The 23,513-nt window shown below is 38.0% G+C and overlaps 5 protein-coding genes across 5 annotated transcripts; 3 read left to right on the forward strand and 2 right to left on the reverse strand.

Annotated features, from left to right (window-relative positions):
• Positions 1 to 372: 372 nt before the first annotated feature.
• Positions 373 to 993, forward strand: LOC113708783 (protein TIC 20-II, chloroplastic-like). Its single transcript, XM_027231380.2, has one exon. The coding sequence runs from the start codon at positions 373 to 375 to the stop codon at positions 991 to 993; it is 621 nt and encodes a 206-aa protein (XP_027087181.2).
• A 959-nt stretch (positions 994 to 1,952) lies between these two features.
• On the forward strand, positions 1,953 to 2,992 carry LOC113708784 (protein TIC 20-II, chloroplastic-like). The gene has a single exon (XM_027231381.2). The coding sequence runs from the start codon at positions 2,000 to 2,002 to the stop codon at positions 2,672 to 2,674; it is 675 nt and encodes a 224-aa protein (XP_027087182.2). The 5' UTR covers positions 1,953 to 1,999; the 3' UTR covers positions 2,675 to 2,992.
• Positions 2,993 to 3,272: 280 nt separating this feature from the next.
• On the reverse strand, positions 3,273 to 5,551 carry LOC113708785 (putative 12-oxophytodienoate reductase 11). Its single transcript, XM_027231382.2, has 5 exons — positions 5,277 to 5,551; positions 4,827 to 4,967; positions 4,390 to 4,520; positions 4,130 to 4,306; positions 3,273 to 4,011 (listed from the first exon to the last, which is right to left on the reverse strand). Exons 1-5 carry the CDS (start codon positions 5,534 to 5,536, stop codon positions 3,419 to 3,421), a joined length of 1,302 nt encoding a protein of 433 aa, XP_027087183.2. The 5' UTR covers positions 5,537 to 5,551; the 3' UTR covers positions 3,273 to 3,418.
• Positions 5,552 to 7,724: 2,173 nt separating this feature from the next.
• Positions 7,725 to 13,091, reverse strand: LOC113708786 (biotin carboxyl carrier protein of acetyl-CoA carboxylase, chloroplastic). Its single transcript, XM_027231384.2, has 7 exons — positions 12,680 to 13,091; positions 11,223 to 11,276; positions 10,990 to 11,132; positions 10,591 to 10,900; positions 10,389 to 10,460; positions 8,105 to 8,170; positions 7,725 to 7,984 (listed from the first exon to the last, which is right to left on the reverse strand). The coding sequence occupies exons 1-7, from the start codon at positions 12,848 to 12,850 to the stop codon at positions 7,961 to 7,963; spliced, it is 840 nt and encodes a 279-aa protein (XP_027087185.1). The 5' UTR covers positions 12,851 to 13,091; the 3' UTR covers positions 7,725 to 7,960.
• Positions 13,092 to 16,248: 3,157 nt separating this feature from the next.
• Positions 16,249 to 19,353, forward strand: LOC113708787 (thioredoxin F, chloroplastic). The gene is made up of 3 exons (XM_027231385.2): positions 16,249 to 16,711; positions 18,705 to 18,804; positions 18,963 to 19,353. Exons 1-3 carry the CDS (start codon positions 16,419 to 16,421, stop codon positions 19,095 to 19,097), a joined length of 528 nt encoding a protein of 175 aa, XP_027087186.1. The 5' UTR covers positions 16,249 to 16,418; the 3' UTR covers positions 19,098 to 19,353.
• The last annotated feature ends 4,160 nt before the right edge of the window (positions 19,354 to 23,513 follow it).

Genomic DNA, 23,513 nt, shown 5'->3' on the forward strand with positions numbered 1-23,513 from the left:
TTTTTTTATCACTTGTCATTATCTACATTTATACCTACTTCTAATTCTAATCTAACTTATATTAAAGGGTGATCCAACAAAATCACGAAGAATCGATGGAAACTAAATCACCATCGAACCATACAGCATCCACGTGAATCTTAAGCAAAGCCTAAGGTTGAACTTGACCTCCCACCCACACTATTTCCGGTCTAGTATTAGTTATGTTAAAGACTAAGCAAAGCCCAAAAGTCAAAACTATAGCCTTCAAAAGAGGACTCGAAAGTACTGGGAACTGCATTTGTCGACGTGTATGAACAAATCCCTCGTCAGCATCAACCAAACCCGCCCTAAAACCCTCCACCGCTTCCCTTTTTTCCACAGTCGGAAAAAATGGCCACCCTCCCGCTCCTCCGCCCCTCCGTCCTCCGCCACCCTATCAATCCCCTCCACCACAAACTCCATCCACCCCCTCCCCACAGCACCCATCTCAAATTCCCGCAGCCATCAAAACCTATCACTTCCACTATGTCCGTCTCCGCATCCTCCAAAACTCCAACCCCCGCCGCAGACCGTCTAATGTCAGCCGCATCCTACTGCTTCCCCCTCTTCAATGGGTTCCAATACGGCCGCTTCCTCTTATCTGAGTACCCCATTTTAGCGACTCCCTTTAAACCCATCATCCCTGTGGTGTCTGCCTACCACTCCATCCCCTACGCCTCCTTCATCTCCTTCTTCGCCTTCTACCTGGGCATCGTCCGAAACCCGAGCGTCAGCCGGTACGTCCGTTTTAACGCTCTCCAGGCTCTGGTACTCGACGTGGTCCTGGTGGTGCCGATGATGGTGCAGCAGATTTTGTCTCCGGGGCTGAATCTCACCATCTTTGGGTACAATTGCCTCTTTGTGTTCTTGGTGGCTTGCTTTGCTTATGCACTTGGGTGTAGCGTGCTTGGGAAGACTCCTTACTTGCCTCTTATTGCTGAGGCTGCCAGCAGACAATTGGATTACTCCTAAGTTTCTCGCATATTTCTGATTAGGAAACAAAAAATTTGCTTATGCACTTTGTAAAAATTTTTTGTTGATTAGGAAACAAAAAATTTATGCTTGTAACTTGTTGCAAATGTGTGTGTGTGTGTGTGTGTGTTTTTTTTTGTTTGTGTTCCCTTTCTTTTTTGTCAATTGACTTTGAGAAAGCATACGCAAAAGTGGTTGACACATATATTGCCAACTTGCAATCTGTTTACACGAAAAACCCCATCATGTTTATCACTTTGTGCACAATTTCCTTGGTCCGTTCGGCGAAGTGAGTTTTTTGGACGTTTGTCTAAAATTTTACTATAATTTACTGTCAAAATTTTTGAAGTATATATTTTTTTTGAATATTTTGAAGGGTATAGTTTAAAAACTTTAAAAAATTTTTTGAAATTATTATAGCTAAAGTTTTTAAAAAATTTATAGCAGATAAACTTGACAAAAAATTTATCTGGCAAAAACAAAAAGTCATATGACAGGGAAGGTTGCAAAATCTTCAATATTTAGTGATAAATTATTAATTAATAATACAAATCTTAATTTATGTGAGTAATATTTTGGCTAAGCATAATCAACTAATATAATAAAAAGTGAAGAGAAAAAATTTACATAATCACTACTTTTTTTTTTTTTTTTTGACGAAACGGTAGAATTATATTGCTTGAGCCAAAAATATTTATAAACGAGCAAAGGCCGCTCGATACATAATCACTACTCACTAGTTCAGCTTTTGTGCTTAGAATGGGAGAATATTTCGGTGTTGCAACCAGATGACTAGACATGGGTTAACTTCATTTGTTTCTTGGTGAAAATATATTTTAGGTGAAATTTTTGTCAAAAAGAGTACTATAATAATGATTTGATATATTTGAAATAAAAAGGTAATTGGGAAATATGTTTAAAAGAAAAGAAAAAATTTTTGTACGGATAATCAGAATTAGAGTATTAGGAGATTCTACATATGTCGGACTACATTTTAAGGTAACAGATGCAGTTCTCCTCCAATCCAAAACCCGCTAAAAACCCCACCATTTGTCTTCTGCTCCCAGATCAAGAAATGGCCGGTCTCCCAATTCTCCGCCTCTCCGTCCTTCCCCACCCGCTCAAACCCCGCCACCCAAAGCTCCACCCACTCCTCCCCCACCGTCCACCACCCCTCAAAACCCCTTCACCACCCATTTCCTCCTCCTACAGCCCCACCCCCGCCACTGACCGCCTAATCTCTGCCGCATCCTTCTTCTTCCCACTCTTCAACGGCCTCCAATACGGACGCTTCCTCTTCTCCCAGTACCCCATCTTAGCTGCCCCCTTCAAGCCCATCATCCCTCTCCTGTCTCTCTACCACTCGGTCCCTTATGCCTCTTTTGTCTCCTTTTTTGCCCTCTACATCGGCATAGTCCGGAACCCTAGTCTTAGCCGCTACATTAGATTCAATGCTCTCCAAGCCCTTGTTCTTGATGTTCTTCTGGTGGTGCCCATGTTGATTCAGAGGATTTTGTCTCCGGGCCAAACTGGCCTCGGGCTCAAGCTCACCATTTGGGGGTATAATGCTCTGTTTGTGTTTTTGGTAGCTTGCTTTGCTTATGGGCTGGGCTGTAGTGTGCTCGGGAAGACTCCCCACTTGCCTTTTGTTGCCGCAGCGGCTGGCAGACAAATCGATTAAAATCCTCGTCTCTGGTAAATATATCGCTTAATTGGAATTCCCAGATTCCATAAGAAAAATGTTTGGTCTCTCCTAACTGATGTTCTAGAGTTTAAATCCTTCTTTTGGTGTAGAAGTCATGTTTGAGGAGTTGACCATGTAAAATGTTGCAAAGAAATGTTCATTGCAGCCTGTTTTTTGTTGAAAAATGTTATAGTTGCAAGACTAGTGCATTTAGGTCAATTGAGGAATCTAGCTGGAATTTTCTTGTTTGATATTGTATTGCTGTCTGATGCTTATGCCTTCGTTGGTTTTTTATCATGCAAAACACTTTTAAAAGATAGCGTCCAGCTTGAAGTGTCTGCAAAGCTCAATCTAATCTGCTCAAACGTTAAGATGGTTAAATTGACTGTCTACTAGTTAATTCTGGCACCTGTGGTTGTTGAGGCAGTATGCTAATTTTTTATCCAGATGTAATTGTTAGCTACACTGGTTTAGATTAGGCAACGTGCTGTAGAATGGTAGAAGTAAGTTTGGAGGTATTGTTTTAGCATCTCATCTTAATAGATGAGCCAAAGAAATTAAGCAGTTGGATAATATATGTTGTACCTATGACAACTTCTGATCCCAATGAAATCTTTTCTTATACCCTGGTCAGGCATTTTTTCTTGTTATTGAGCGCAGAGAGAGTGAGAAACTCTGTGGTTGTGTGTTACTTTCTTTAGGATCTGGCCGCATGATTCCTGAACATTTGAATATGAGGCCCTATGGATTGGAGTTTAGAAAAGGATAGTCCGTGTAACCAACTACTGGGTCAGATGTGTAAAAAGTGCTCCTGTCATATTTGTTAAGAGGTGAATTGAGCTCAAATCTCCTTGGTAAGTCTGGGTTGGCCAAGAATAGTCGTCCATATGCAGCAAGATCTGCTCCACCTTGGCTTATAACTTTATTTCCGTCGTCTCTATCATATCCGCCAGCAACAATGAATGTTCCTTTGAAGGCCTTTCTCATAGGCAAAAGACTGTTTCTAGTTGTAAACTTATCAAATTGTGTGATCATCCTGGGTTCAATCACATGACAGTAAAGTATGTTGTACTTGTTCAATGCCTCAGCCGTGTAGAGTCCAAGTGATTCAGGGTTTGAGTCTCCTGAGTCATTGTAATTAGCAAATGGTGAGAGCCTAATTCCAACTCTTTGAGCTCCTATCTCATCAGCAACTGCTTCCACCACTTGTAGAGGGAAGCGACATCGATTCTCAAGGCTCCCACCATACTCATCGGTTCTATCATTTACCTGATCCTTCATGAACTGATCCACTAGGTATCCGTTGGCTCCGTGAATCTCAACCCCATCAAAACCTGCAGTATATTAGGACAGAGGGGGCTTTGTTACTGAGAGATTTCAACTACGGATACACATTTTGTTGGTTTCCAAAGGGACTGATCTGATTAAGTCATGGTTGAGACGGATGATGACCTGCTTCGATAGCATTCTTAGCTGCAATTCTGAAGTCATTGATTACTTGAGAGATCTCTTCAACTGCTAATCGCCTTGGGCGTGGGAAAGATGCTCCTCCAGAGCCATCAATATGGAAATCAAACTTAATTGGCTGGTCAGTACAGGAGATTGGGGGACTTCCATTAGGCTGGCAACCTGTATATTGCTATATTGAGTGCTTTTCAAGTAATAGGCACAAGAATGAGGGAGGGAACCAAGAGGAATTCTCAAGACTTAACTGTAATTTGAAGCTCTTCCAGCATGCCACAGCTGGCAGAAAAATATTCCTCCTTTCTCATGAACTGCATTCACAATGGGTTTCCATGCTTCTACTTGTTCCTTTGTCCATATTCCAGGAGTATTTGGATAGCTGAACGTATATATATATACACACACACACACACACACACACGTAAGGAGAAGATGTTAAAGGGAAAAGGAGGTAAAATCTGATTTACATGATGATGACCAAGAAGAATCTGATGACAGAGTTGAAGAAACAGCTTGAACTTCCGAGTCCTTGAGAAAGCCATTATACAAATAAACAACTGCCGTTGGTGATCTGATTTTGTACATAAAATTGATTTCTTAAAGAACATAACCGGGCTGGCTATTTTTGTGGCAAGCAATTTAAAAAGTAATCGAAATTAACAAGCCAAAACTGTAACTTACATGCCCTGGAGCAGTCTCTGAGATTCCGGAGGCTTCTCCAATCAAAAAACCACCTGGTGTAGTTCTTTGAGAGTAGTAAAGAATGGCATCGGGTTGTGCAACGAAATTGTAAGATCTCAGTCTTGATTGAGGAGCCAAAACAACCCTTATGACCAAGAAACATCCGGATGAGAGATTAACTACGAAATCTATATGAATGGTACAAGCCACATTGAAATTTTGACTAGTAAATGAAGGCAGATATTAGCCTCGGCTCATGAGTATCTCTACTTGGCTGCAGAATTCATTCAAGAACAATCAACTTTATTACTAATAGCAGCTTGCATTTTAATCATTTCTATCCACAGGAATTCCAAGTTGGGAAAATACATGAGAGAGCCAGTTTTACACATTCTTTCGCTCTTCTTCGAACCATATACGAGAGAAACTAGGAAGAAAAATGAAAACAACATACCTGTGGGAAAGATCAAATGTGCCCATCTTGTAAGGCGTTAAGAGAGGAATGGTCTCAGCTTCACTTGTACGATGATTTTCCTTGCTTTGCTCTTCCATGATCTCTCCTTGCATTCCCTCTGTTCCGTCAAACCTATATGGCTTTGTGGAAATCCTAGCACCAAGCAGATTTCTGGTAATGGCATTTTTATACCAAGTAACATCTCTTTCTACTAAGTGCGAATGTTTCGACTTCCTTAGATTTTCTCTGCCAATCAACATCGAGCAGGGCGTGGTTTTGGCAGCAACGTAACGTAACAAAACTGGTTATGTGGAATGTATGTGGGAATTGGGAATGGTCCAACATTAGAAAATTTTGCCAAATGATGCTAGCAGTCAATTAGTGTTTAAATTCCAATCGAAAGTTTCTAAGAAAAATAAAGCCTGAAGCATATTGTAAATTCTGGAACAGAAAAGAAATCAGAATACGCCAACCAACCAGCCAGCCTGTTGTTATTGGTGATTTGGCATGCCAAACTTGCACGACTAGCAGTACTAAATATTGTGACAAGTGCGTTCTTCTACTGCCCAGTACCTACAACAAAGGCATAGTTGACATCTGGAACCTGGCGGCCGTATTTGGATTGCATTTTTCTATATTGTTTGTAGAAAAATTACTGTAACAATTTAATATATGTGAGATAAAAAGATGGTTGGAAAATGTGTTCACGGAAAACGTAACAATTGTTCTTTGGAAAATGGCTGTCCAAACAAGGCAATGCACGATCGAGTAAGAGAAGTGGTTTTTGCACTCTCCAAATAGCCTCTAGCATTTCTTCCAAATTATATATTTTTAGTGGGAATAATTTCAAAAGCCTCTCCAGAGGTTTCTGACCTTTTCTTCAAGTTTTGAAAATTATACTAACCTTCATTGAGGTTTATTATTTTACAACATCTATATCCAACCAATAATTAAAATGTGATATTAGAAGAGAGAAGATAATATGATTTCACCATTGTTTTTCATCTATTAAATTGTTTAATTAATCTAATATCAGCCCAAATATTAAATAAAGAGTGAATTTTAATACCATAATAATCTCAATTACAAACCTTAATATGTTGACAAGAATATTTATGGCGTCAAAGTTTGTTCTCTGTAATATTTTAGAAGCAAATATTTTTATTATTTGTTGTTGACCATGTTTAACAATAGATATATAATTAAAAAGAGTAATTTGGATCTTATATTAAGTAAAAAAATATAAAATGATATGCTATTTTTTGATACTATACGTAATTGATCCCTAATGATAAATAGCAAATTTTAGTATTTTTCTTTTATGTACAGATTGGTATTAAATTATATTAATTAAATAATGTTGTAGATGGCGGACAATGATGGAATCATATTATCTTCTCTCTCGTAATACTACTTTTTAATTATTGATTGGATCTAAATGTTACAAGACAATTTAACCGTAGGGGAGGCTGTGCAATTTTAAAATATATGGAGTCAGAAAGGTTTCTGAAATTATCCCATATAAATTTCATAAAACTTGGCCTATTCAAGAGTTAAAGGGTCCAACACTGGGAAATGTGTGGTGGTGATTTTCAATTGCAATTGTCCAGAACGCATGTAGGACTAGGTTGTCTGTCAGCATACAACTATACATGCATTACCTGTATCATTTACACAGTTTGAGTTGATTTGCTACAATTGTAACAAATAATCTTCACTAACAATAATATATTCTGGGCCCTGGATCGGTTTGAATTAAATCTCTTTTTTTTTCTTTTTTTTTTTTTTAAAGAAAAGGCCTGCAAATTCCTAATAGGGGGAACTATTTAGAATCCGTTTGGAAGTTTTTTGGAGTTTTTGTTTAGAAAAAAAAAATACTATAATGATATTATATATGTGAGATAAAAAGGTAATTGAAAAATACGCGAAAATTCACAATCATGACTTACCTTGCCAAAGAAAATCAAGATGGAGGAATCATGGTACTTAATGTAATTAGTAATGAATGATTAAAGTAGCTATTTGCCTCTGTATTTGAACTTTTAGCATGCTCCTGAGGCTGTGTTTGCATAACATTTCTTGAATTTGACATAAAAAAACACTACTAGTATCCAGTTCTTTTTTTCTCCCTTTTTTGTGGCTTTGTAATACATTGCTCATGGTTCTTTGTAGATTGAATATTCAAAAGATAACATTTCTAGGATCTACATTCAAATTACAGGCAGAAAAATTATCTCATTCAAAAACGCTTTGTCTGCCAAAAAAGTTTAAGATTCCACTGCATTATAATGATTCGGCCTCTAAACATCTGGAAGCGGCCTTGGCTAAGAACCTGACTTCTTGAATCATATCCACATGTTTTAAGACTGATGATGGATGAAATGCTGAATCCGAAGCTAAAGTATCCTGCGTTCAAGACATTGATCATAGAGGTTTCTTGCTTCATGATAAAGGTCAAAATAATACTAGTTTTTATTAGTTCCCCACTGTTGAAACAAATGGCTTTGGCTGGATTGTATCAAGTAAATAATTTATCAAAGGCTCATTTAACTCTCATCTCTAACTATAATCTCACATTCCAACTAAAAACAGCATCAGCAAAACAATCCCGCATCTTGCAACATCGCTCTGGTAAGAGCCCTCCTAATCTCTGCTTAACATCTTACAGCCCTCCTGGATGATCTCTATGGTTCAATCACAAACAAAGGCTGAAAACAGAAGTATAGCTAAATAAGAACACAGACAAAAAAATGCTAAAGAAAAAGAGGATAAAAAGTAGAAAATGCATTGTCTTTTAATTGAAACCAGGATTTGTCAAGAGAACTCACAGTGCCAACACTAACAGACTTGCCATCTTCTGCAACGATCTCAACTATGGTGCCTGATTGATCAGCCTGAGAGACAGAGAGCACCTAGGTCAGATTAAGTGCACAATTCGGTCCCCTTTTTTTTCCTTTCTTTTTTTGTTCCCCCGGTGTGTGATTGTTGCCCATGGGTACATTTCAGGCAGAAAAGAAAGATCAAAGGGTAATGCGGAATAGCATGTACATATACATCAAAATGCATTGGAAGTGAATGTAAAAATAAATCTAACCACCCTTTTGGTTGGAATGTTTTGTACCCCTCAATGGGAATAAAAGGGTAATCACTCCCATTGATGGTGTTTGGTAGACTACTATCACTCTTTTCATTACCCACTTCTAGGTCTTCAAATACCCACAACTCATTCCCCACCAATTTGGGCACTTTGGCTTCTCATTCCCCCACACCTTTTACAACAAAATAAAAATAATCAAAAAATTTGTAAACAAGCATGAAGTTGGGATTAGTTGATTTGGTTTGTATATTAGATCTTCAATTCACATACAGATGCAGTGGTAGTGAAAGCGCTTGGCAGTGACGTGATGTTGGCAGTCGACAAAACATGGAGAGGAATTACAAAAGGAAAAAAAAGGGTTAAAAAAATGGAATTGTGCTGGCAGTGGTCTTGAAAAAATGGAAGCAGGAAACAAAACTAAAGTGGCCAAGGGAGGTGGAATTGGCAGTGGCCTTGAAATCAAAGAGCAAGCAACAAAACAACAAATAATAAAGAGAGGTTGCGGTGGAAGGTGGCGGTGAATTGGGAAGAAGATGAACAGAAAGGAAGAAAAGGAAATGGAAATTAAAGAAAGTTAAGGGAATTTTTTTATTTTTAAAATGTCATCCCCATTACACAATGGCAATTCCAAACACCTGATTTCATTACAAAGTATTTTCACAAACTCATTACCATTGAGGGGGTCTTTCATAGTGATTCTCATTGCCATTCCTTAGCAGCAACCAAACGGCTAGTAAGACTGTCCATCACAGTCTCAGAAGTTGGGCAACATAATTTACTCCTTACTGAAGTGACAGCTACGATGACAATATGCTGAATTTTTATTTAAAACAGATTCGTATGTCATAGAGAGAAAGGCAAATGGGAGATTGGAGGACGCAGGAGAAACAAACTAAAACCCTGCTCAAGCTCAAATTTGTAATGGGCAAATCTTCTATTGCATCCCTACTAAATAAGCATGCAAGGAGTGAAAATGGCTTTTTATGGAGTGCATTTGACTACGTCTTCTGCTTTTATAAGGTTCGATGAGAAGGATATGCATGGCTTCGGAATTATATTAAAGAAATTTACGATCAGGCATTTTTTTTTAGTAAAATATTATGAACAGACTAAAAAACATACAGAGGAAGGAAAATATAACTATAAAAGCATACACATGCATACAAGTGATACAACACACAGATGAGTATAGATTAGTCTTTAAAGAGAGAACTTAGATACATACATCTGTTCCATTTCAATTTCCAATCAAAAGATGTATGGAATTCCCTGTTATTGATGATGTTAAGTTCCAAAAGGCATTGCATATCAGACACATCAATTAGTTTGCTGATGCCATTAAACTCACATGAAAGGAGCAAAAAATGTCTGTTGACCGCTGGTAGGTAACACAAGAAGCAAGAGTCTCAAAGATATTTTACTCCTAACTGACAGAGAACAGATTTCCTTCCTTCCTAGAACCATCAACCATTTAACAACAACGTTAACAGCCACGCGTGGACCGATTTCCCTCCTTAGCAATAGATTAGATTTTCCCCCTCCAGAACCAAACTTCACCCGTTAAAACCTCCTCTCATTTTTCTCAAGTACCAGAAGAAAATTCTGGTTCTTCAGATGCTTTCCCACCATGGGTCAGCTGAAAAACTGGTAAGTAATTTTCATGTGCCCTACTTACAAACAACCACCACAAGGATAAATTTTCGGAAAAAGCTTTAAGGGCATATGCTGTGGAATGTCTATGTACTAAAAACAATTCAGCCTCAACATAAAAAGGGAATCATAACTTATCACAAATGCAACATGATGACTCCAGTTCAAACAGATGATAAAAGCAGACACAATAAAAATGCACAAATAAAATATTAAAAGATATCTGCAGAATTCTCCAATCCCATCATAATAGGAGAGCATAGACCAAAAATTGGAATGCACAAATTGCTAAAATATCAAGTAGTATCAAAAAAGACCCCAAGTGAGTTCAGGCACCCCACCAAAAAACAAAAGAAATTGCTTACCTCTATTTCATTCATCAATTTCATGGCCTCAATAATGCAAAGAACTTGGCCCTTCTTCACTTTGTCTCCAATCTACAAAATTGAGCCAACGAGAAACAGAGGCAATGTCGAAGTAAGCACAGAGTGTTAAAATCTGGAAACAATATTGATACACTTTTGATGTGCTCTAATCAAATCTATACCAATAAAAGAGAAGTATTACCTTCACAAATGCTGGTTCACCAGGTGCTGGACTACGATAGAATGTTCCCGCCATGGGGCATTTAAGTGGAGGGTGAGAAGATTTAGGTGACTGAGCAGCAGGTGAAGCTGCTGGTGCAGTTTTAGGTGCAGGAGCAGGGGCAGTGGCAGGGGCAGGGGCAGCTGGCACCGCAGGTGGTGCAAAATGGGATGGTGCCATCATAATGGGTGCAGTAGATGGAGGTGGAGGCAAAGCCTCTTTCTTGCGGATTAAGAGTTCGCAGTCAAATTGTTTCAATTGTAGCTCCACAATATCCCTGGAATCAACTAGTCTGCACGAGAGAAAAGACTGATGAAAAGACTGATGTTAATTTATCGGGAAAAGCACATAGCAGATGAAAAGGTCTGGAATCAGGCATACTTCACAAGGTCTGAAACTTGGGTCATAAACTGTGACATTGATTCCTCTGAAGCCACAGGCTCATTGGATGACTTCACATCCTTGACTTCTGCCGATTTTGCAGGAGAAGTGGCCGTAGCATTTGAGGATCCATCCACAGCAACCTTGGAGGCAACAGGATCCCGAAGTATCTCCAGAAATTAACAAAAATTTGGAAAAAGTTCCGCTAATGAAAACAGTTGAAAGAAGCTTACCTCATTCAATTGGGCTTTTGCTACAGCAGAGCGGTTCCCAGTGGACTGTAAGCTCTATAACAAGAAAATCAATTCCAACAGACGAAAGTCAATACCCTATGCTTTCTTGTGTTGTATCTGAAAACACAGAACTAAAAACACAACTCCTGCCCCAGAGCTCATAATTAGTATGACAAACTTTCAAAGACTTTACCTATAAGAGATATAACATTTGCTGCCACTTTTTACAAGAGAAAAGACAAGCTTGCAATGCATCTAATGTGATAAGAATGTCATTTTCTAAACATATCAAGAGCAGCAAAGAAGGCATGGACCTAAATTAATTGACTAGGATCAGATCAATAATACTTCCCGACAAAGGAAAGTATACTGTTGGCCATGGCAAGAGCTCCTACTAGGACATTGAAATTTAATATCCAATAATTCAACCTTTTAAATCATAAAAATTAGAGAAAGCAAGAGAGGTTCCTATACAAAACAGATATAAATTAAAAGGTTTCCACTAATACCTAAAGACTTCAGAGGATTCAAAGAAATGATGTCAAATTTCAAAAACTCCCATTCAAATCAGCCTAACAATTAGTTTTCCTTGAAGGACCAAATGCTTTTCCTGACTAGATACCACGTACCAAAAGTGACCCTAGAGTTCAAATATTTCTACGATTATAACAATTAAACAAAGAACTACATTTTGCAAACTTCTTAGAGATTATTTACACAGTTGCACAATCCACACCACTCAAACATTGTTAACAGATATCCCCATAAATATGTTAAGTCTGAACCTATTCTGTCATCAAAATTACAATTTTCTTTTAAACACTTGAAAACCTACTGATTTTCACTATTCAAGACCATAACTTTCTTCGCTAAATGAAAATGGCAGTTGAGGAGGGAGACATCAAGTATCAACCTATTCTGTCATCAAGATTACATTTTTCTCGAAAACGCTAGAAAATCTATTCATTTTCACTATTCAAAATCGTAGCTCTCTCCTGTAAATGAAAACGCACGGACATTCTTTTCTCTACCACTTTTCGTCGCTTCTATTTTTGCTAAAGTTTTCTTAAATGCCCCGTTACATTATCCTTAAAAAACGCATACAGAAACAGAAAAAGGTTTTCCTGGAGCTGCCCAGCTGATTACTAGCGAAAGAGTTCCAAATTTACCGTATCCCACTTAAGTCTCTCCGAAACTGTTCTTCAAACTCGCTATTCTACCCAAAAATTCAGCGGTATCTGAAAATTGAAAAAACTACATACTATCAAGAAATGCGAAGAAACTCCCGATCTTGCATGGGGGAGAAAGAACATTATGCACGAACACCTCATAAACAGAGACAGGCAAACTAGATCCATCCGTTTCATAAAATTAATCAGATTTAATTGCTCAAAAAAAAAGGGAAAATCGAGAAATTCATGTATACATTTAAGGACAGGGGCAGAGAAAGAGAGTACCTTTGAGCAGAATCGGAGCTTAGGCTTGGGAGTGAGGCGGAAGGCGACCTTGGAGTGAGAATGGTGGAAATGGCGGTGGCCCTGCGGCAAAAAAGGTGAGGATTTGGGGGCATTCTTAGCCGCCGCAGCAGCCGAAGCAGAGGCCGCTGCTGTTCCAAACGCCGTCGCCATTCTTCACCGCAAAAAATCTTACAAATTTAAGAGCCAACACACAAGAAAACAAAATAGAGAGGGGCACAAAAAATATGGTTTTGGGGGGCTGAAATGGATTGCTGGGTTATGATAGTGGAAACTGGAGAAGAGGGAAGTGCGTGTTGTGCGTGTTTTTATAGAGGGAAGGGCAGAGGAAGGGGAAGAGGAAGAGAGGGGAAAGGAGTCTTTTGTTTTTGGGCCTTAGGGACGGGGGAGCGGTGTTCTTTGGGGGATCCGTCACAGATGGGGAGACCAACTATTACTAATTTACTGCTATTAGAGTGTCGATGAAACCAAAGGGGCGATGGGGGCTTGCTGGCTAAAACGGCGGCGTCTTAAAAGTTGCGCGTGACAATTGAGGAAATCCACAGGAGACGAGTGGAATGAAGTGGGGAGGCCGCTGATCTAATCTGGACAAGTGAGCGAGTGGTGGGACTCGCCCTTCTTTGTTGCCTGATTTAATATGAATCCAAAATCCACCCAAGTTATGTTTACCGTACTCATCTAGATGGGACAATGGAATATTTTACATAAGCACCCAAACCAATAAAAATGTTCCACATGGACGTATAAAGGTTTCATTTGGTTTAATTCCTTTTGTTTTCTTCGCGGCGATAGAATTTTATATTAATGAACAAAAGATGTACACTTATACGAGCAAAGGATCGAGTGATTCTATGCAAAAGTGCTAGACACACTGAAGATTGATCCATTCTTCATCTTGAAAGATGCCTAAGGCATAATCACTAATCATTTGGTTTAATTCAGAGCTTACTGAATATGTAAATCAGAAAATGAGGATTTTTTTTTGTCTACATAGAGTTTTTCTTTTGGTTCTCAATCTTCGAGACGAAACTACTTTGAACCGAGTTATGTTTAATGTACTTATCCAAATGGAATATTTTATGTCGGTCCGCAACATTCAAGCCAAAACAAATGTTCCATATGGATATATAAATATCCCATTTGATTTAATTTAGGACTCCATTTAATATGTAAATTAGTAAATAAGGTTTTCACATGTCTTCATTCATTCATAAAACTTCTTGTGGGGATGATTGATGAGTGATGATGTGGCAAGTAAATGTTGTTGTTGTGTTGAAGAGAGAGTTAATTATTGCTGTTTCTAGTAGGGGGTTGGACTGGCTGCTGTACATGTTGTTGTACGGTTGTACCTATTGTGGCCTTCTGCAACTCCTTTTTGTTTTTGTTCTTTTGATATGATTTACGAGTATCAACGTGTGTTTTACGGGTTGGTTTGCGACTAATCTTGTTCGAATCGCATCAAAACCCTTTCGAAAAAAGCTCAACCAACGTTATTTCTTCCATTCCCAGCTCCTTTTTATTTACAAACGTTTTCAAAGTCCATAAGTGAGTAGCTACACTCTGCTGCCCCCATCGATGAATTCAGAATTATAGATGGCACAGTACAAGCTACGAGACTATTAGTACAAGGAGGAATGCAGATGGGGTAGAATTTTACTCTCTGTCTTTTCATCTCCTTGGAGTCGTCGTGAGCTGCTGAAGTACTTTGCTTACACGGACCTAGTTTAGATCAATCAACTATGATTCCTGTTCTGAAAAGTTTCAGAAGTCCTCCAGTTATGTTGGAGTGCTCGCGTTCAGATTGGTCGGAACTCCAAAGTCCCCACGGGGCCACAAGCCCTCAGCTACAGCTACTGCCCTACTGGATCTTGCGGCTCAAACATTAATAATACTTTTTTTTTTAAAGACTTGGATAGAGTGTATTATTTGAAATATTATTTGGAATAATTACTATAACACTTTTTGTGATGTGATATGATATGATGTGATGTGATGTATGTGAGATTAAAAGGTGGTGGAGAATATAAAAAGGTGGGTTGGAAAATGTATTTATGATGCAAGCGAAATATTATTTGGGATAATTTCACTCATATTCTAAATATGTTTTGTTAATTTTTTTTATCTTATATACGGTACAATGCGTTCTAAATAATTTTTTAAAATAATAATATTTTGTTTTGAGTTTTTTATGTCAAAAACTAGTGGTCTTATAGATACAAATTGGTGTATATATTATTCATACGATATAAAACTATCATCCAGGATATGGAAAGTGGAACGCATTTAGAGCCGTCAATGGAATCGATCAACTCGAACTCAGTTCGTTTAACTCTAAAAAAGTCTATTTTAACCTAAGTTTTAATTGAATCGGACAGAGTTTAGACTCGAGTTTGGATTTGTCAAAACTTGAACCAAAAAGCCTAATTGACTACCATTTTACCTATATTTTACGTGTTTGGTTTAATAAATTATAGGTAAATCGATATGTACAAATATATGCTCATCCTTGTATAAGCTCACATTTATGAATTCTAATTGTCTTTAGGCACATTCTTGATTTAATTTCTCAAAAACTAATTTTTCCTCCCTTAACTAATGCCAATTGGAAATTCCTTGGACAATCTCCTATTATTAAAGTTTGGTATTACATGCTGTATATGATGTGTGGTAAAATGCTTCTTTTTTTCTTTTTCTTTTTTTAACAAGAGCTTGCCATCCTATTTGCAAATTAAACAAATAATATAAAAAATTAAAGAAAAAAATGAGGTTATTAAAGTTTGATTCAAAGAAACAAATATATCTAGCAACCAACCACGACAAGTTTGAATTGCTACCGGTTTGAATTGCTATTTTTTGGAGCTAAGATTGGGCAAAGTTTCTAGTTTGATTAAGCAATTTGTTTGGATTGCAATTTTTTGTGAAAAATTTTTATTGAGTTTCTGGAAATACTATTAAAACATGTACTATCAAAATACTTTATTAACAAGAAAAATACGAAATTGTACTAATTATAATCCACAAAGCCCCCAAAAGCCCAAGTCCAACACACAATTTTTTGTCTTTTTTCTTTAAACGAAAGAAAAAGAAATTTCCAAATTTCTTTATTAACATATACAAGTCTAAAGATTTTGTCAAGATACTGCAGTCAATATTTGAGTATTTCCAGTAATTGGGAAAATTAAAAAAAAAATAAAATTTTATACACCAGCTCTATCTTTCTGCTCAGCCATAACTTCTTTTTACCATCGCTTTCCTCCTTTTGGTCCCCATCTTTTTTTTTTTTTCTTTCCCATTTCCACCAAAATTGAATTCTACACATTTTCCCTTCTTTTTTCTTGTTTTTGAAATTATGGGGTCAAAAGAAAAAAAAATATGTGAACCCATTTTCCCTGGGGTGGACCTCCCACTCTCCCAGTCCTCTGATTTTCCTCCCAATGTCCAACGTGTAATGCCAAGGCATGGCTGGCCACAAAAATTCCGTCAGATTTACCAAAACCCCCCGGGATATTCTCCAAATTAGAAAAGATCTCGAGGCCAAATCGTCTTTACGTATCCCAAAATTAAATGATCCAGAATCAGCGATTCTCCCCCCATCTCCTGATCCTACTTATAACTGCCTCCGGCATCCCCTGGTATCTTCCTCCACCGCCTTCTTCCGCCACCACGTTCAACGACCAAATACGTAGATATAGATATATATTCTGCCATCTTAAGTTGAATAATGGCTTTGCAAGTTCAGGTATATGGGACAGCTCCAATGGCGGCTCATTATAGCAGTAATTCACTGCTGGGGTCCACCAAGCAGTCCATGGTCGGCGTCGCAAGTGGTCGGGCCTCCTTGGCTAGTGGGAGCTCCAGAAGAGTGCGCTTGAAGGCGAAGGCCAGCTTGGATACGACGGCGACGGCCGCCGTGGCTGCGGTGGGTCAGGTGACCGAAGTGAACAAGGATACCTTCTGGCCCATTGTGAAAGCTGCTGGGGAAAAGGCTGTCGTCGTCGATATGTACACTCAATGGTAAGTTTATCACCTGTCTTACTATTCAGCATCACTGTGGTAGTTATTTAGTACTGAACTCTTGCATTTAATTTTTAGTTCTTGGATTGTTTGGTATTTTAAGAGTATTAGTGTTATCATGCAGCAGTTACTTGTGTTCGATGCTCTGCTATAGCAGGAATTTCAAAGGCTAATTTGGAGTTAGTTATAAATTGACTATGATTGGACGAACATTTCAACTGTCATATTGAGAGTTAAAAGACAAATTAGCTTAGTAGTTAAGCTCATTTGTTGATGACGGGTTTGATTCTTGATTTGGAATTAAAGAACTTTATTGGAAGTGGGAGACAAATTTTCAATGTTTAAAGCTTTTAAGCCTGCAATTCAGGTGTTGCTTTTGTGATAAAGTGACATGCCGTATACTCAAAGAGTTGTAGGGATGGATACCATTCTCTTCCCTGTGCCCCCAATTTTGTCCAGAATTATCATGACGCAAACCTGTAAGAAATGCAGTAAGAAAATGTATAGCCCATTTTAGAGGTTATTGCTGTTTTATTCTCATGAATTAGAGGGGTTTGGGAAGGCTCTATTGTTTACATCCGACATGATCTTGGATGCGTAGGATTTCCTGCATTGAATGTATACTACTTGAAGCTGTGAGATGATCAAATATCGCATATCAGCAATCCATTTCCTAATATAACAGTGGCAAATTCAATTTATAGGGCTGAAATTCATCCAAATCAGAGTATAAATAGATCATCCTCCGTTAAGTTTCTTAGAGTACGAAGTTGGCTTGATCGAGTGTTGTAATTTAGTGAGTTTGAGATTGTCAGAATTGTTGCTCAACTTTTTTAGCTTTGGCCGGAAAAGTGGTTCATGCAAGGCACTGCTGCACTGCCTTGAGGATTGTTTTGGTAGGCCAAACAATAACTCTTCTGTGGAGGGCATTCTTTCCTCTTGAACTTATAGAAGCTTATATAGTAGGACTAGTAGTTTTACGTGTTTAAGACTTTCTTTCTTTCTCTATTTTACACCACCTTCTATATCATGCTACATACTTAAGCTTCACAGAGAATTTTACCTCTGTTGACTTTTCATACCCATCTCTGCACTTTTAGATGCAAACAAGAAAAAAAAAAAAAGAATACTCACCCATAAACACATGCTAGTCTGGAAATACATGTATCTTCATTCTTGCAATGGTAATATTTTGGACCTCCTTTTATTAGTTATAATATGTTGTAGACAAGTGCTTTGCCTTTTAGATTCATTGACAAGATGCAACAGCTCAGCTTTGCATTGCCAACCTAATATGATGTTAGATGAAAAAGGTGCTGACTTTCTGCTCCAGTATCATAGCACAGAGATACATTCTGTGTGCTTTATTTGACAAGATCTGCCACTTGTATGCCATTGCCTCTTATGCATTAGGTAAGATCATACAGATAAGTAATCAACAAGCTTCTAAAATACAGTATTGTGAACATTAGTAATATGAAAATGCGTGTTCTCCCCGCTTGGTTTGGTGTTAATGTTTGACCAGTTAACTAACAACATTACATAGCATTACAAAGCATGGAAATAGGACCTCAGGTACCGATTTTTGTTAAGTACCTACGGGGGGCAGATAATGCATCTACAACTGCAGCAAATTGAGCAAAAAGTTCTGTATAGGATGTGAGCAAATTGCTGCCTAAATTGACAGTTGGGATGGTGTCTTTGAAGTAAAACTTTTGTGCTGCATGATTTTCATCCACTAAAGAGAATACATTGAAGAATGTCTAAGACATTTATGTTTACCTCCACAAGCAACCAATACTCTGCTATTATCTATAAACTTCCATACTTGCTCTCCCACTTATCTGTTGCATATGTTATATGGGAGGCAGAAAAGAAAAGTTGCCCATCTTTCTACTTGTTTGACTATCATTCCATTATAAATTGTTCATTTGTTTGTCAGGCTTTGGAATTACCTCGCTCATGATTTTTGGATTTTTTTCTTGATTTTCAGGTGTGGTCCCTGCAAGATAATAGCTCCAAAGTTTCAGGAATTGTCTGAGAAGTATCATGACGTTGTCTTTCTAAAGCTGGATTGCAACCAGGACAACAAGGTATCTCTTTTGTTTGATTGATTTAAATCATTGAAGATCTCATCATCATGCATAGGCATGCACAAAAGCACCTGCATTTTCTCATACTTCCATGAGCAGGCAGAACATTGTGAACAGAATTGTTCCATATCTCACTCTTAATTTGACAACTTTGGCAGCCATTGGCAAAGGAGCTAGGCATAAAAGTGGTTCCTACCTTTAAGATTCTCAAGGATAACAACATTGTCAAAGAAGTCACTGGGGCTAAATTTGATGACTTGGTGGCAGCAGTTGATGCTGTCAGATCAAGTTAATATTCTTCCCATCATACAACCTGTTCATATTGTAATGGATAATCCCCCTTAAATCTGAGATCCAGCCAACACTCTGCCATTAATGTCTTAGGGTAACTTATTTATGTTGTATTGGATCGTATTGGAGGGTAGAATGATATACCTGTTACATGAACTCCTTGATAGTTAAAGGCTGAATGAGTAAATGATCTATGTACTTTGCACCTGTCTTATTACAAGACCACAGTGATGGTTGCACATTGGTGTCTTGTCAGCATTTACGGTGGTAGGTTCATGAAGTTTTCAGGCCTTATGTTTTTTATGTTTATTTGGTATTTGGCACACAACCACTAAACAACGTGACTCCCCAATGAATCTACGAAGGGATCTTTTTGCCCCCTCTTCTTTTCTTCGTTTTCCTGTTGGTCTTTGATGATTTGACTTCCTTGGTAATTCTGATGCTGATGATAAGGAGGTTTAGGTCCTTGAGGAGGGTTTTCCATTTTGAGAGGAGGTGGGAGAAGGGTGTCATTTTCCTGATTGAAGTAGGGTAGGGCTGATGAAATGATGCTATCTTTTCTTTATGCTGAGGCAGTCTTCTTTTTTTCTGTGCGCATGGGGGGGACCTGGGGAGGTTTGCAACAGTTGATAATTGTTCTGATTGGCCTCGCAGATACGGAGCGGTTCTACCTTTTTTCATTTGAAAGGGAGCGTTTAATGCCATGGCACCTGGGAGTTTTACTTTTACCTTTAACATATGTGAAGATAAAATTTCAACAGAACCCATTTGTAATCTGCAAAATATGGAACGGAAGGACTCTGAAAACAATTATCCCCAGGATTGTCGTCTTAAATACAAGTAAAAAATGTCCTCATCATGTTATGTTATTCAGTGCTGGCTAATTAAGAGACAAAAAAGCAAGAAGGAGGGAAAAAAAAAAAAAAAAAAAAGATTAACACATTATCAAGCAAGGGCTACAATCCAGAGAAAAAAGGCAGTCGGGGACGGAAAGTTGATGCGACCAACAAGGAAAAAGAAAGGAACGAATCTAACTAGATTCTAGATTGCAATGCAGGAGTTGGGTGCATGTGCTAAAATCCATTTATGGGTAAGGAACGAAGGAGATGGCTATTGTTTCCAGATTCTTCAGTGTGTGTGTACCAACCACACTTCCAAGTCAGAACACATATCTGATCTACGCTGTACTGAAAAAGAGGGAAAAAAAAAAAATACTCTACCACAGTAGTAGTAGTGTGTGTATATATATATCATCTGGTCAATGTCAAATTGGTTTAAAAAAGAAAGGGAGAATTGTAATTTTAGTCCCCAATCTATAGTGTATGCGCGGAATTATCCTCAATCTATTTCAAAAATCAATTTTGGTCCCAATCTATTCAATTTTGTGCTAAAGTGGACAATTGACGGAATATCTTCAATTTCAATCGGAACTAAGTCACGTGAGATCACGTGCTAGCAGCTAAAACCCCTTTTTCAATTTTTTAACTTCTAAAACACATTTTTTAATATTTTCAGCTTTCTCTTGCCTTTTGTCTTATTAGAGAAAGACATGAAAGGGGTAATCTCACAATTCAAATTACTCCTCTTTTTGGCCGCCGCCTTCAAATCCCTAGAACCCACAGCACGAGTAAGAAGCTCAGCTTGGCCTTCAAGTCCAAGTCTCGTTCTTGCCTCCATTACTAATGGAGATAATCTGCAATCAACGCCAGAGACGGACTCAGTTCAACTTTCTTGCACAAACAACAGGAGCAGCAGCAGTAGCAGCAGTACTACTTCATAAGCAAGCAAGCAAGCAGGCGAGAGAGAAGAGCGGAAGATAATAATTGGAAATCAAAGGGATTATACGGACCAAATCATCAATGGGATTATATTGGTAAGTATATTCTTTCCTTATTAGCCATTCTTCACTGTTAAATTGGAATGAGCATTCAATTGAACCACTAGTATATTATTGGTAGGTCATGCTTACGGCTGGAACAAACACTTCATTGGTGACTATAGAATGGGCCTTGTCTCTTTTGCTCAACCATCTCGAGGTGCTAGAGAAAGCTCGAACTAAATTGGATGCTCAAGTAGGGACTGATCGATTGGTTGATGAACATGGTCTATCCAATCTATCTTATCTTCATAACATTATTTCAGAAAAACTTTGGTTGTACCCAGCAGCACCAATGCTAGTGCCAAATGAGTCGTCCGATGACTGTAAAATTGGGGGATATAATATTCCGCAAGGCACAATTTTGCTAGTTAATGCATGGGCAGTTCACAGGGACCCAAACGTTTGGGATGATCCAACAAGCTTCAAGCCAGAGAGATTCGAAGGATTGCAGGTTCAGCCATCAAAGCTGATTCCATTTGGGATGGGAAGAAGATCTTGCCCTGGTTCTGGCCTAGCATAGCGGGTGGTGGGTTTGGCCTTAGGATCTCTAATTTAAATTTTTGATTGGAAAAGAATTGGCGAGGAGGAGATTGATCTAGCTGAAGGGATAGGAATGTCCATGCCAAAAGCCAAGTCACTAGAAAAAACATGTTTTAGAAATTAAAAAATTGAAAAATGGGTTTTAGCTGCCGGCACGTGATCTCACGTGATTTAGTTTCGATTGAAATTAAAGAGATTCTGTCAATTGTCCATTTTAGCACAAAATTGAATAGATTGGGGACCAAAATTGATTTTCGAATTAGATTGGGGATAATTCCGCGCATACACTATAGATTGGGGACCAAAATTACAATTCTCTCAAAAAGAAATGACCATTAAAAATCAGAGTTGTGTCTGTCCGTTTACATGTATATCTTTCTAGAAGTGTGGTGGCGGTTTGACTCTTGTATCGAAGCCTTAATTGCTTTTCTTATTTCCGTAGATTTAGAAAGAACATTTAATTGTTTGATCAAAAGAGAAAATTTGACAAGGTATGTGGGCAAAATTAGTTGTTTTTTTTTTTTTCTAACATTCTTCACTTGAAAGACAAGTTCTTAAACACCCAAAAGAATTTACCGAATGAAATCTAACCCCAAAAAAAAAAAAAGAGATAAATTGGTTGCTCAAAAATCAAGAGTCTTTTTTTTTTTTCCTCGTAAGTTGGAGGGATTGCCGATTGTAATTCCTTCCATCTTACCTTCTAATTTAATCCTCGCTCAAGAGTCTTGAGATTTTTCTACAAAATATATGCGACTTAAAGTTGAACTGGAATTCCATTAAAGTTGACATTCATATAATATCCTTGGGCAGATTTATGCTTTTCCTAGAACCTTTTTCAACTCTAAGCCTAGAGATGTTGGAAGCAAAGGTAATTTAACTTAGTTAGTTTCCCCGTTAGCCGTGCCAAGCATTTTCTCGCCATTCTTTAACATAAGAAGTATATATCTAAAGGCTGCCATGACATCAAAAAACTGTCTGATTCAAGGTTGAGCAGAAGAGATGAAGTCACAAGGGATAAGCATGGGAGCTTCAAGAAAATTGTCTTGTTTAACAAAATTTTTTCACTAGTTTGATGCATGCAATACTAATAATAACCAGGGGTTCCCAGAAGAAAACCAGGGAAGTGGGTTGTCATTGTCGCTTTGATCGCTGGCCAACACGAGAGAATGTAGCCAGAAAGAATGACACTGACGTGACGAACCCTCTTCCTCTCCTCAACGTGCACTAAAAAAGTAAAGAAGTACTGGTAAAAGAGCTAGCTTATAGAAACAGAGAGACATTTTGGATTCGACGCAAAAAGCAGCCAAAACACTCTAGCCCCCTAATATGATTGTTAATCTTCAAACTTGGGATTTAGATAAATTCTGTACATGATATAGTTGCAAACAATTATCCCACATGTATGAATATTTACTATAAGTAAGAATGTTTATATTTCCCAACCATCCAAGTTTTATACAGTACATAAGAACGTGTATATATATATATATTTAGATAATCTGAAACATGCTCCGACCCAAACCCTTTAGACCTGAGCCGGCACATTAAATCGAAGGGCAACGCCGCGGCCCCATGCAACGTTTACCATTAATCTGTGGAAGACTTGCCAAATTTGGATGCCTTTGTCTCCCCAAACCCAAGTCACCTAGTAACCAAAAACCAGGCCATTAAGATTTAAAGGGGCAGACTCTACTTTTCTGGCAAGTTGATGATAGGTACCATAATTGTATGTATGTGACCAAGTTTTACGTTTTACAAAGTGTACTGTTTACATGCCAAATAATCCGAAAAGACTTGTAGTAATGGTTAGCAACACGAAATGTACAAGTATTGCTTTTTGTACACTGTAATGTATAACTTGCAAGAATCAATTAAGGGGCAGAAATTTAACTTGCAAGAAAGGAAAGGCAAAAACGGATGGATAATTATCCAAGACTCATACTATGTTCACCATCAAAATAGATGGAAATTTGTCAAAGAATCAATTCACAGTTAGGAA

Source organism: Coffea arabica, chromosome 9c (assembly GCF_036785885.1).
Source record: "Coffea arabica cultivar ET-39 chromosome 9c, Coffea Arabica ET-39 HiFi, whole genome shotgun sequence".
Classification (NCBI taxonomy): domain Eukaryota; kingdom Viridiplantae; phylum Streptophyta; class Magnoliopsida; order Gentianales; family Rubiaceae; genus Coffea; species Coffea arabica.

Excerpts from the sequence above, each read along its gene's own strand:
- LOC113708786 (XM_027231384.2), bottom strand. The coding sequence starts at position 12,850 with ATGGCGACGGCGTTTGGAACAGCAGCGGCCTCTGCTTCGGCTGCTGCG. Across the intron at positions 11,277-12,679 it reads AGCTCCGATTCTGCTCAAAG|AGCTTACAGTCCACTGGGAA; the intron begins GTACTCTCTTTC and ends TTCTTGTTATAG. Across the intron at positions 7,985-8,104 it reads AGTCTGTTAGTGTTGGCACT|CCTTTGTTTGTGATTGAACC; the intron begins GTGAGTTCTCTT and ends TTCTGTTTTCAG.
- LOC113708785 (XM_027231382.2), bottom strand. The coding sequence starts at position 5,536 with ATGTTGATTGGCAGAGAAAATCTAAGGAAGTCGAAACATTCGCACTTA. Across the intron at positions 4,968-5,276 it reads ACATTTGATCTTTCCCACAG|GGTTGTTTTGGCTCCTCAAT; the intron begins GTATGTTGTTTT and ends CTTGGTCATAAG. Across the intron at positions 4,521-4,826 it reads ATCTCAGAGACTGCTCCAGG|CTATCCAAATACTCCTGGAA; the intron begins GCATGTAAGTTA and ends ATATACGTTCAG.
- LOC113708787 (XM_027231385.2), top strand. The coding sequence starts at position 16,419 with ATGGCTTTGCAAGTTCAGGTATATGGGACAGCTCCAATGGCGGCTCAT. Across the intron at positions 16,712-18,704 it reads GTCGATATGTACACTCAATG|GTGTGGTCCCTGCAAGATAA; the intron begins GTAAGTTTATCA and ends CTTGATTTTCAG. Across the intron at positions 18,805-18,962 it reads ATTGCAACCAGGACAACAAG|CCATTGGCAAAGGAGCTAGG; the intron begins GTATCTCTTTTG and ends CAACTTTGGCAG.
- LOC113708784 (XM_027231381.2), top strand. The coding sequence starts at position 2,000 with ATGCAGTTCTCCTCCAATCCAAAACCCGCTAAAAACCCCACCATTTGT.
- LOC113708783 (XM_027231380.2), top strand. The coding sequence starts at position 373 with ATGGCCACCCTCCCGCTCCTCCGCCCCTCCGTCCTCCGCCACCCTATC.